At 40.1% G+C, this 13,228-nt stretch overlaps 1 protein-coding gene across 1 annotated transcript in view; it reads left to right on the top strand.

Annotated features, from left to right (window-relative positions):
* Nucleotides 1-13,228, top strand: part of LOC113291217 — a gene marked incomplete at its 3' end in the record, with an annotated part of 18,688 nt that continues 5,460 nt past the window's right edge. The window contains exon 1 of the mRNA XM_026540777.1: nucleotides 1-204. Within this exon, the coding sequence (XP_026396562.1) occupies nucleotides 1-204 (204 nt within the window). The remainder of the gene's footprint in view (nucleotides 205-13,228) is intronic.

Below are 13,228 nucleotides of genomic sequence, written 5' to 3'. Positions count from 1 at the left end.
ATGGAGGTTGGTGGAGATACAGCTTTGTCTCCAACTGTGGCAGCTGCACTGGGCGACCTTGAAATGGAGGTTGATCTAGGTGAATACGTCGTTGTGACCCAGACAATGGAGAGCACCCCAGTGTCCGTAGGTGCAATTTTCGTTAGGAATCCCTTGCCGGTCGCTGATGCAGTCGCGGGAGCCACCTTCAACCCTCCATACCTGGTTCCTCATCCGGATCATGTGTTGGTCTGGGGATTTAGCGTGCCAGCCAAATATGCGGCGTTGTATACTAATATATGGGAGAGCTACAGACATATCACCACGAACAATAAAATTACTAGTCAATTTGTGTTGGTTAAGCGTGTGGAGGAATCCTTGTCTTCAATTGACGACATGGGAAACGTGACTGGCTGTACCGTTTCTGAGGATGTAATCTCAAGCTGGAGGTTCCATCGTGACATGTGCATAAATTTGGAGTTCAATGCTCCCTGGTTCGTCTAGGGTTTCTCTGAGGTTGAAAAGTTGCTGGTCGAAACAGCCGAATGTCCTTCTGCAGATACAGTCAAATAGCAGGAAGCGGAAGTCGAAAAGTTGTCCAGGAAGCTGAAGTTGAAACGGGCGGCTCTCCAAAGTACGAAGGAGGCTTTCTCTAAGAAGAGCAAGCCGTTTTTGAAAAACTTTCCTTGAATACATTTCTGTCTTCTGAACTTCTTATCTTAATTTTTTTTTGAAAGGCAAATGAAACGCCTAGTTTACGGTTTTGATTTTCTGGATTTTTGGGTTGATAGACAAGTATTACCCCTGAGGGTTTTGGATTATTATTTGGAATGAACTATTTTAGAATAAGGATGTTTTGGTTATGATTGTAAGTAATACAAACATCCCAGGGAAGATATGGAAACGTGAACATTGTGGTGGACCCGGGTCAGCGTATAAAATTGAAGCGTAATAAAACGGGCCTACAGTAATACCGCAAGTGCACGGTCGTCGGTTGTAGCTCGTGCAAGTACGGGTCGATCTACAGAGACTGGGTGTGTTTGGAGTTCTCTAGCTATTTTGGGCTCTAATTTGTTGTTGGTTAACTATGAAGCCTTTTGGGCTTTGGGCTTAGGGTACCTTTGGATTATAGGCTTGTTTGATAATGAAGTGAACTGAGCTTGGCTCAGTTGGTCTTGAAGTGCACTAGGCTTGGCCCTTGAAGTGCACTGGGCTTTTAATTGAATTTGGGTTTTGACCTTATTCCCTAAGAATGAACTGGGCTTTGAGTGTCAATGGGCTTTGAATACCCTTGACAGAGAACTAGGCCTTTGGTGGACTGAACTTGAGTTTTGATTTAGCTAGGCCTTTGGGTTTAGCTGTAAACTGAACTGGGCTTGTGCTGTGTTTGGAGCAGTAGCAGCAAACAGGGCTGGGCCTGGAGAAGAAGCAGCAGCAGCAACAGGGGAGGAAGACTAAACTTTGGTCTTAGCTGAGCCAAGCTCAGTTGCAGCAGCAGCAGTGCAAAGGGCAGGTGCTCAGCAGGGAAAGGGAGGAAGCAAGCCAAGGGGAAGAAAACAGTGGAAAATTAGAGCAAAAACAATGACCAATGGACAAAGGCAGTGGGAAATGATGGCACAAAGGCAGTTAGCCTAAGGCAAAGAGTAAAGAAAGAACAAGATACAAAAATAAAATGGCAAGATCCTAGACATACAACTAGAGTGGTAAGAGAACCAGTTTGCTCACAGTCACTAGTGAGCACTAGTTTCTCCCCACTGCTCAATCAATCCAATGCTTCAAAGGCTTTAGCCTAACATTCACACAAAACAGCAAACAAGAGTGATGAAAGAACACTAGGATGTTGAATCCACCATTAACCTAAGGGATATTCTACTCACAGCTAAAATAGTTACCAAAGTACTAATTGTCTGATTAAAGTACAACTAGTCTAAGGGCTTAACAACATTGGACATGAGCTGCACATGATGAAGACTATCTTATTGATTCATGGTTTCATCTAGTCCTAGCATTTGAGGTTTAGAACATACATAACAAGAACATTAGAGAACAGGAAAACATAAATAATGAACAAAAGATGAACAATGAAGGAACAAACATCACAAACATCACATTAACAGCAGCTTAACATGAACAACAAATTGAACAGAACACATACATGATTAAACAGGAACAGTGCATGAAACAGCACAAATTGAAGAGACTCAAAAAAAAACATTAACAGAACATAACAGTTCTGGACACTGGCTGCTAACCCAGCATAAGCCAATTTCACACCCAACACCTTCTATTTATACAAGCAAGCAAAAAACCTAAAAATCCCCAAAATATCAGAGAATTAGGGTTTCACCAAAAAGTGAAATTGACTCACCTAACCTACTGATAGCAGCTCTAATACGTCGACCCATGCCTCTTATTCTTCTCCTGATGCAACCCATGCCTTCAATTTGTACATGCAAGCTCAATCCCAAAAATCCCCAAATTAACAGTAAAATTAGGGTTTTGATTTTTTTACTCACCAACTGTGATGAGACGAATCAATCGTCTACCCATGCTTCTTATACGTATTCTCATGCTCCCCACGCCTCCAATTGCTTCTCAATTTCGACCTAATTTCCCAATTTTACACGCTAGGGTTTCTGATAGAAAACGTGCAGAAATTGAGAAAATAGGTGGCTAAGGAGAAGGGAAAATGATGGGATTAGGTTACTTTGATGGACGTGGTGGTTATGATGATGGTTGAGGTGGTGACAGAGAGTTGGTGGCGGAGCAGGTGGTGGAAATGGTGGTGGTATGGCGTTGTGAAGAAGAGGGGAAGGAGGAAGAGAACTCGATAGAGTTTCTCTTAGGAATTGTTTGGTTTAGGGTAAATAGGTTAGGGTTCTAGAGTGTTGATCGGGTGTAGAGGATTTCGATGTTGGCGAATCTGAGTCACTGGATGCGAAGCTGTAGGTGAATCGGATGGCTATCCCTGAAGAGGCTGGTAGCGACCGTCGGATGTATTGATACAACGAAGTTAACGGAGAAGATCGAGGTTAGGTGTTGTAGTGTTAAGCGGAAGTATCGAGATTTGATGCGCAGGCAAAGAAGCGACCGTAGGATCTAAATGTGATCTAATCTGAAGGCTTGGAATTTAGGTACTATGGTGTTTTGCATGGACTTCAGATTTTGATGAACGATGAAGAAGCGACCATTGGATGATGAGATGTATCCGATCTAACGGCTGAGAATGGAGGCGGGTATGGATATAGAAAATGGGTTTGGGTAAAGGTTTTGGGCCTTCGGTATGCCAAGCCCATATCTTCTTTAAGAACAATTCTTCCTTCTTGAGCCCATTCCTAGCTTTTTGGTCTTGTGCGCACCATTCTTTGCGGCTTCCTTGCGTAATTTCTTCCGGCTTTTCACTACTCTTCAGCTCTTTTCTGCTCCGCAAGTCATCCAGACTTTATTTATTACCTAAAAATGCAAAATTAAGTAAGAAAAATATTTATTCTTGAAAACAATGAAAATACAGAATATGGGATAAAATGTATAATTACTGCACAAAAGATGAGTTAAATGCCAACAAAAAGGGATAAATATATACAATATTAGGCACTCATCAAATACCCCCAAACCTGAATTTTACTTGTCCTCAAGTAAAACAAAACTAAGGAAATCCTACCTATACCACTGTCGCTGGTCTCTCGAATGCATTTAGCGTATGCACTAAGCTTTTTAAACCACTAAGTGTCCCTAGTGGACGAGTTGAAGTCTCGTGAAGGTTTGCTTAGAACGTACCTACAAAGTTCTAGGTCAAAATATAAGCTCAGATTCCATCAAATGTGACATGTGCAAGTCAGTTTAAGCTCACAGCAAAATGGAGATGTCAATCTAGCTATCAAAGGCACAATCCTAGCACTGATAACAAAAAAAGACATGTGATAAGAGTGTAAAGTGTATCTACACATGTGTAAAGAAAGATCTGAAGTTATGACTACTAATCACCAAGAGATAGTTTCTCAGGCTAAGAACCAAGGTCGAAATCTAGCTAGCTGTCCGGACTTTACGAGAATTGTGAATGAGTTGGAGGTATTTCACAATTACTCGCGTTGTACATCAATGGCATACACCCTCCTTGCTTATTACAATGAAACAACAAAATGACTATTTACATGACTCTTATTTACATTGACTATTCTCTTTTTATTTTTGGAACAAGAGAAGATGGAATTGATAAATACTTGATTTTTTTGTATTTTCTGATATTTTTTTTCTGAATATATACATCGTTTTTTTTTTTTTTTTTTTTTTGAAAAAGAAACACTTTTGATACATATACAAAAGGAAACAAAAGATTACATGACACTTTGCAAGAGGTAGCCCTTTTTGATGCACCCAGTTAAATTCGATGGTTGTCTTTCTTAATGTAACCTCCACCTTCTATCCCAACCAACCAAAGAACAAGCTAGTCAAGTTTCGTTCAGTATTCTAAAGTGATTGGCAATCGTGATTTCCTATCAAACACCTTGAAGATCGAGGCTATACATGTATTGGTAGATCGTGCGCGTGCAAATTTCTTATCACTATGTGAATTGTGCTAGAATCAGGGTGCCTAAATATCTAGACTAAGACTCCTAATAATTACATTTTTGCACAAGAGTCAACATTTCAAGGTAAATGAGCTCCATTTTTATGTTTTTTTTTCAATTTTTAATTTTTTATTTTGATTTTTTTATTTTTTTATTTTTTCAAAAAGAAGGAGTTCTTGTTTTCAATTATGGCATATTATCAAAGTATCTACTTTTCACCCCCAAACCTAAACTAAACATTGTCCTCAATGTTTCAAAATATGAACAAAATTATAATACAACATATGAAGAGGATCATGTTGAGTAGAGAAAAAGGAAAGAGAATACCCGATTTCGGCGAAAGCAATATTAGAACTCCGTTATTCAAGGCAAGAATCCAACATATGTCAGCCGAGATCATATTGGATTAGCAAAATATATACAAAAGGGTTTTTAAGAAATTTTATCTACTGGATTATATACAAAAATTCACCATACACTAACAATCTAAAGAGTTGAGGATCAACCCAAAAGACAAAGTGTAGAGGTTTCAACAGCTTCACACAATAATAATATGATAGGCATGCAAGTGAAGCTGTGAAACAAAATGAGCTACCCCCAAACCTGGATTTTACAGAAGATATAATTTTGAAAACAAAATCGCGCAGTTTTGGGGGTTCATCATGCACAAGGTCTAGCTCGAAATGAACTTTGCTAGGGACGGGCAAACATGCTAATTCCAACTGTGGTTCCTCAAATGTATTATACTTAGAAGCGAAATAGTCCAAAAGGACTTGGGAAGCACACAGTTCCAAACCTAGATTAGGGACTCTCAGAAAAGTTGGTTTGACAATATCGGTACAAACCAAATCTAAGTTGGATGGAAGGCCATCAGATTGTGACTCATGTAGGAGAATAGGTACGTCATTATCAATCAAATCAAAATCTCCTAAATCATCTACACATGTCACATCATGCTCACAATCATCAAACAAATTGGCAAGATCACAATCAGAGTCATCAACATCATCAACAAATTTATTCTCATGCATCGGCAAATCAGGAGAAATATCACAATGTGACCTAGGTAGAGAATCAGACACATCAAATATATTTTCATGCATATTAATGTGTCTACAGAAGATTCAACTATTCCTATGTCATGCTCATCTTCACAGAATAATTGTACGAATCCCATGTCAATATCAAAATCATATGAATTACAATGAGTATTAGAAAAAACAACATTCATGAAGGTCGAGGGCGAGAAGCCATATGTTTTGAACCAACAGGTTCCACAATATTTTCATGTTCTTCTAACATATCATCATAATCATCATAATCATCATCATGGTAGCATGCATATTGGTCCTCATTAACAGTGGTGGTGTCATTAGTCGATTCATGTTCCTCTAAATTAGGTTCATATTCAACATCATTTACATGAATGGGACTAGACACTTCATTAGGGACAACATACATTTCCTCATGAATTTCCTCCTTTTGTAGGTGAAGCAAAATCTGATCTAAATATGCATGAATTCGTGATGTAGATCTATCATAGTCTTGCTTGCAGAGTCTTAAAGCTTCTGTGGTGGAGTCTAAATTCATGGGAGTACAAATTCTTCATGTTCAAATTGTGGTGAATGGTACATGTGTGCATGGTCATTAGGGTTTACAAAATATTGATCGCAACCCTCAAAGGATTGATTATGGTCCCAATGACTACCATTCTCACAATTTATGGGCATTTCATACCTTGGATTTTCTCTTGCCTAAAATTATGCAAAATATGACAATTCTCAACAGGGTGGTCTAAACTACCACATGCGGGACATGCATAGATTTCAGGTTGCCTAAGAAAATTAGATGTGACAGATTCCTCATGTGATTGCATTTCTAAAGCTGTGATTCGAGCTTCTATTTGATCCATAAGTGATGATTGTGTGAGTGAGGCTCTAGCAAATGTTCATTTTCACGTTGCGATGAATGATGCATGTGTGAATAGTCATTAGGGTTCATGTATTGCGGCTCGGGACTTTGAAAATGTCCATTAATTCCTATAACTATTGACATCATGGAATGGGGAGGATCACAATGTGAATTTGGCCCGTAAGCAAGTTCTCTAAGTGTTTTGTTTCCACTCCCCAAGCAGACCAAAATCTAGACATGATTGGCTCAAAAGCTAAGTAACTATGTACAAAGCAGAATTTGGTTTTTAAAGGGTTTGGATTTTTGGGAAAAATTTGGTTTTGGTGGGAGACATTTGAGACATTTTTTTGGTTTTTTAAAATTTTGGGAGCAAGTTTGGTTTTAATGGGTTAAAGAAGAAAAAATTTGGTTGTTAAAATGGGAGCAAGTAAAATTTGGTTTTTGAATGGGAGAAAAGTAAATTTTTTTTTTTTTTTTTTTTTTTTTTTTTTAAAAGAAAATAAAATTTGGTTTTTGAATGGGAGCAAGCCCACTGTTGGTTTTGTGTTTGCTTTGGCTCAGCTGGTTTGAAAACGTTTGGTGAAACTGAGTCCAAAATCTCGGCCTAGAATTTGGGTACTCGGCCCACTAACGAGTTAACCTAGCGTGATCGGTTACAAGCTCAGCTGGGTTTAAAAAACCCAGAATACAAAATACAAGTCCAAATTAAACAAGCTCACAAAATTAAATACAAGCTCACAAATTAATGTAAAAAAACAAGCCCACAAATAAATTATTACAAACCCAACAGAAAATAAGAGAAGCCCAAAAATTGGCTTTAATATTACAAGCCCACAATTAAAAATGGAAGCCCACAATTAAAAATGGAAGCCCACAATTCGGGTTATCTTAAATGGGTTACCTTTTAAGCACAGCCCAGCTGCTCTGATATTGTTGCAAAAACCCAGTTGGGCTTTGGTTCTTTTCCTTAGTGGCGTCCCAGCAGAGGAAAAACTGGTTCAGAACAGCAGGTCCAACAACAAAAGAAGTGAAGAAGATGCAGATGCAAGTGCTATGCAGTGAAATGCAAAAATAGCTAATAAAACTACTAGAGAAAACACATCACTAATCCCCGGCAACGACGCCAAAAACTTGGTGGACCCGGGTCATCGTATAAAATTGAAGCGTAATAAAACGGGCCTACAGTAATACCGCAAGTGCACGGTCGTCGGTTGTAGCTCGTGCAAGTACGGGTCGATCCACAGAGACTGGGTGTGTTTGGAGTTCTCTAGCTATTTTGGGCTCTAATTTGTTGTTGGTTAACTATGAAGCCTTTTGGGCTTTGGGCTTAGGGTACCTTTGGATTATAGGCTTGTTTGATAATGAAGTGAACTGAGCTTGGGATCAGTTGGTCTTGAAGTGCACTAGGCTTGGCCCTTGAAGTGCACTGGGCTTTTAATTGAATTTGGGTTTTGACCTTATTCCCTAAGAATGAACTGGGCTTTGAGTGTCAATGGGCTTTGAATACCCTTGACAGAGAACTAGGCCTTTGGTGGACTGAACTTGAGTTTTGATTTAGCTAGGCCTTTGGGCTTAGCTGTAAACTGAACTGGGCTTGTGCTGTGTTTGGAGCAGTAGCAACAAACAGGGCTGGGCCTGGAGAAGAAGCAGCAGCAGCAACAGGGGAGGAAGACTAAACTTTGGTCTTAGCTGAGCCAAGCTCAGTTGCAGCAGCAGCAGTGCAAAGGGCAGGTGCTCAGCAGGGAAAGGGAGGCAGCAAGCCAAGGGGAAGAAAACAGTGGAAAATTAGAGAAAAAACAATGACCAATGGCCAAAGGCAGTGGGAAATGATGGCACAAAGGCAGTTAGCCTAAGGCAAAGAGTAAAGAAAGAACAAGATACAAAAATAAAATGGCAAGATCCTAGACATACAACTAGAGTGGGAAGAGAACCAGTTTGCTCACAGTCACTAGTGAGCACTAGTTTCTCCCCACTGCTCAATCAATCCAATGCTTCAAAGGCTTTAGCCTAACATTCACACAAAACAGCAAACAAGAGTGATGAAAGAACACTAGGATGTTGAATCCACCATTAACCTAAGGGATATTCTACTCACAGCTAAAATAGTTACCAAAGTACTAATTGTCTGATTAAAGTACAACTAGTCTAAGGGCTTAACAACATTGGACATGAGCTGCACATGATGAAGACTATCTTATTGATTCATGGTTTCATCTAGTCCTAGCATTTGAGGTTTAGAACATACATAACAAGAACATTAGAGAACAGGAAAACATAAATAATGAACAAAAGATGAACAATGAAGGAACAAACATCACAAACATCACATTAACAGCAGCTTAACATGAACAACAAATTGAACAGAACACATACATGATTAAACAGGAACAGTGCATGAAACATCACAAATTGAAGAGACTCAAAAAAAAACATTAACAGAACATAACAGTTCTGGACACTGGCTGCTAACCAAGCATAAGCCAATTTCACACCCAACACCTTCTATTTATACAAGCAAGCAAAAAACCTAAAAATCCCCAAAATATCAGAGAATTAGGGTTTCACCAAAAAGTGAAATTGACTCACCTAACCTACTGATAGCAGCCCTAATACGTCGACCCATGCCTCTTATTCTTCTCCTGATGCAACCCATGCCTTCAATTTGTACATGCAAGCTCAATCCAAAAAATCCCCAAATTAACAGTAAAATTAGGGTTTTGATTTTTTTACTCACCAACTGTGATGAGACGAATCAATCGTCTACCCATGCTTCTTATACGTATTCTCATGCTCCCCACGCCTCCAATTGCTTCTCAATTTCGACCTAATTTCCCAATTTTACACGCTAGGGTTTCTGATAGAAAACGTGCAGAAATTGAGAAAATAGGTGGCTAAGGAGAAGGGAAAATGATGGGATTAGGTTACTTTGATGGACGTGGTGGTTATGATGATGGTTGAGGTGGTGACATAGAGTTGGTGGCGGAGCAGGTGGTGGAAATGGTGGTGGTATGGCGTTGTGAAGAAGAGGGGAAGGAGGAAGAGAACTCGATAGAGTTTCTCTTAGGAATTGTTTGGTTTAGGGTAAATAGGTTAGGGTTCTAGAGTGTTGATCGGGTGTAGAGGATTTCGATGTTGGCGAATCTGAGTCACTGGATGCGAAGCTGTAGGTGAATCGGATGGCTATCCCTGAAGAGGCTGGTAGCGACCGTCGGATGTATTGATACAACGAAGTTAACGGCGAAGATCGAGGTTAGGTGTTGTAGTGTTAAGCGGAAGTATCGAGATTTGATGCGCAGGAAAAGAAGCGACCGTAGGATCTAAATGTGATCTAATCTGAAGGCTTGGAATTTAGGTACTATGGTGTTTTTCATGGACTTCAGATTTTGATGAACGATGAAGAAGCGACCATTGGATGATGAGATGGATCCGATCTAACGGCTGAGAATGGAGGCGGGTATGGATATAGAAAATGGGTTTGGGTAAGGGTTTTGGGCCTTCGGTATGCCAAGCCCATATCTTCTTTAAGAACAATTCTTCCTTCTTGAGCCCATTCCTAGCTTTTTGGTCTTGTGCGCACCATTCTTTGCGGCTTCCTTGCGTAATTTCTTCCGGCTTTTCACTACTCTTCAGCTCTTTTCTGCTCCGCAAGTCATCCAGACTTTATTTATTACCTAAAAATGCAAAATTAAGTAAGAAAAATATTTATTCTTGAAAACAATGAAAATACAGAATATGGGATAAAATGTAGAATTACTGCACAAAAGATGAGTTAAATGCCATACCATGTCGGCCTTCCCTATGCGGCTACCAAAACGAAGGCGTGCGACGATCAACAGCCACCTTTCCACCTTAGATACAAATATTAGCCGTCTGAGGTCGCCAACCAACACATTTATATATTTATCCCTTTTTGTTGGCATTTTAACTCATCTTTTGTGCAGTAATTATACATTTTATCCCATATTCTGTATTTTCATTGTTTTCAAGAATAAATATTTTTCTTACTTAATTTTGCATTTTTAGGTAATAAATAAAGTCTGGATAACTTGCGGAGCGGAAAAGAGTTGAAGAGTAGTGAAAAGCCGGAAGAAATTACGCAAGGAAGCCGCAAAGAATGGTGCGCACAAGACCAAAAAGCTAGGAATGGGCTCAAGAAGGAAGAATTGTTCTTAAAGAAGATATGGGCTTGGCATACCCAAGGCCCAAAACCCTTACCCAAACCCATTTTCTATATCCATACCCGCCTCCATTCTCAGCCGTTAGATTGGATCCATCTCATCATCCAATGGTCGCTTCTTCATCGTGCATCAAAATCTGAAGTCCCTGCAAAACACCACAGCGCCTAAATTCCAAGCCTTCAGATTAGATCACATTTAGATCCTACGATCGCTTCTTTGCCTGCGCATCAAATCTCGATACTTCCGCTTAACACTACAACACCTAACTCCATCTGGTGTCGTTAATTTTGTTGTATTGTATAATCCAACGGTCGCTGCAGGATCCACTTCATCTCACCGTCAGATTGATCTTTCATCTCCATATCCCACGGTCGAGATTCGCCAAACATCTAACTCGATGATCCCGCTACACACCATAGCGACCGAACCCTATACCCATTAGCCAAACAGCTCCCTACCCTAACCCATATCGATCTCCACCTTCTTTTTCCTCTCCCCCTCTCTGCAACAGAAACACCCATTCCACCACCATCACCTCCACCTGCTACTTCCATCATCCATCGCTCCTGTCACCACCATCACCTCCACCATCTCCATCATTACCCGACACGACCCATCCCCCTAATTCGAAGCGCTTTAACCTCTCTCACCAACTGACCTAGGTGAGGGTTGATAAAACACCTCAAATTAGGGAGCAATTGTAGCAATTGGGAGCAGGAGAAGAACCGAGAGAGGCAGAGAAGACATGGGGCGACGTCAATTCAAAGTTTTGGTGAGTAAATTTTGATTTCTATTTCACAACAGAAAACCCTAATTTTACAAATTGAAGATTTTTTGGGAATTGTTGATTGTAACTAGAAATAGCAGAGTGGGTAAAGATAATTGAGTAAAATCAGAGCTGTTAGGTGAGTCAATTTTGTATTTTCACCAAACCCTAATTGGACTGATGTGGTCCTGATTTTTGGGGATTTTGTTTAGTGATATAAATAGGGGGTGATGAAGAGGGGTAGAGGGGGATGATCTCTGGACTAGCCAGTAGAAAATTGAAACAAAATTCATGCAATTCCAAATTTCAGTTCATCTATGCAGTTAACAGTGAAAGTTGTGCATGTTTTGATTTATTTTGAATGTTGATTATTGTGTTTAATTTATCATATATTATGAATGTTATTGTTATTATCATGTGTAGTATGAGCTAATTAGCAACAAGCTAAGGCTTTGATGAAGCCTTGGTGCACTGTCAAATGGTAAATTGCTAGGATAGGATGCCATATGCTTGTTTTTCTTGTGCATTGGGAAGAAAGCAGTGCTATGATTGCTTGTGATTGATTGTGCTGTCAAAAGACAGTCAATACTAGGGGTATTTCTGTTAGCAAGATGTTTTTCTTTCCTTTCTATTGTATGCATAGGACTCAACTCAACCTAGGAATATGCTATTTGATTAGGACACAAGGTGGAATCTAAGCCTTAGCTTAGCCACAATTCCTTTCTTCAGTCATTTACAATTCCTGCTCTGCTTTTATTCACTGCTTAGTTACATTCCTTTACTGTTTTGCTTAGTTCTTGCATTTTGAAGCCTATTGTGCACTGAAGTCAGTGCACAAACTCACCTCTGCCCTTGGCTTCCAAGCCTTGGTTCTTAGCTGTTTTCCTTGCTGCTTTGGTTCTTTACTTCTGCCACTTTGTAAGCCATATTGCTTTGTCTTGCTCATTGTCTCCATTGTTAGCTTAGGTTTTTCTTATAGTGCTCCCACTCCCTGTGGACTTTCCCCTGCTTTCCTTCTATTCTATAAACTTGGCCTTGTATACTTGCAAGTTTCTGTGTGTTTTCCATTGGCACACCAAGTTTTTGGCGCCGCTGCCGGGGAGTGGTGTTGCCACTGCTGAGTTCCATTAGCATCTCTGCCTTGCAATCATTGCAGGCCTGCTTCACTATCATTGCAACCCTCTGCTTGCAATCATCGCAGCAGATCATTGCATACTTGCCTGACTATCTTTGCAGGGTTGGCCTGACTATCTTGGCTGACTATCTTTGCACTCTGTGATCATTGCAGGTACCACCTTGGCTGTGCTGCTGCTGCTGGTGCCTTCTCTGCCAAGCTGTGCTGCTATTGCTGCTGCCAAGCCAAAGCCTGCTGCTGCCAAAGCCTGCTGCTGCCAACTGGGCTCGCCAATTTCTGTTGCTGCTGGGCTCTGTTCCAACCTTTGTTGCTGGGCTTGAACCAACTGAGCTGGGCTTGCAACTTCTGCTCCTGGGCTTGCCCTTTTCTGCTGGGCTTCGCTGCAGATTCTGCTGGGCCTGTGTTGCTGAGTCACTTCAATTGCTGCTGGGCTTGAGCGTGAGCTGCTTAGGACGATCCTAAAGCCCAACTGGGCTGTGCAACTAAAAGGGGACTAAAAGCCTATTTTTGGGCTTCCCTCCAAAAAACAAGTAAGCCTAACCCATGAGTTAACCCACTTGGGCCTCATTTAAATTCAAATTCGGGCTTGTAATAATTAATTTAATTATTTATTTGGGATTGTAATAATTTTTATTTATTTTCTTTTTCTTTTTTTTATATTTGAGACTGTAATTATTTTTTTTTTTTTTTT

The sequence above is a fragment of the Papaver somniferum genome, chromosome 6, assembly GCF_003573695.1.
Source record: "Papaver somniferum cultivar HN1 chromosome 6, ASM357369v1, whole genome shotgun sequence".
Classification (NCBI taxonomy): Eukaryota; Viridiplantae; Streptophyta; class Magnoliopsida; order Ranunculales; family Papaveraceae; genus Papaver; species Papaver somniferum.
The sequence above is the reverse complement of the archived record's forward strand: the minus strand, read 5'-3'. Positions and strand labels throughout refer to the sequence as shown.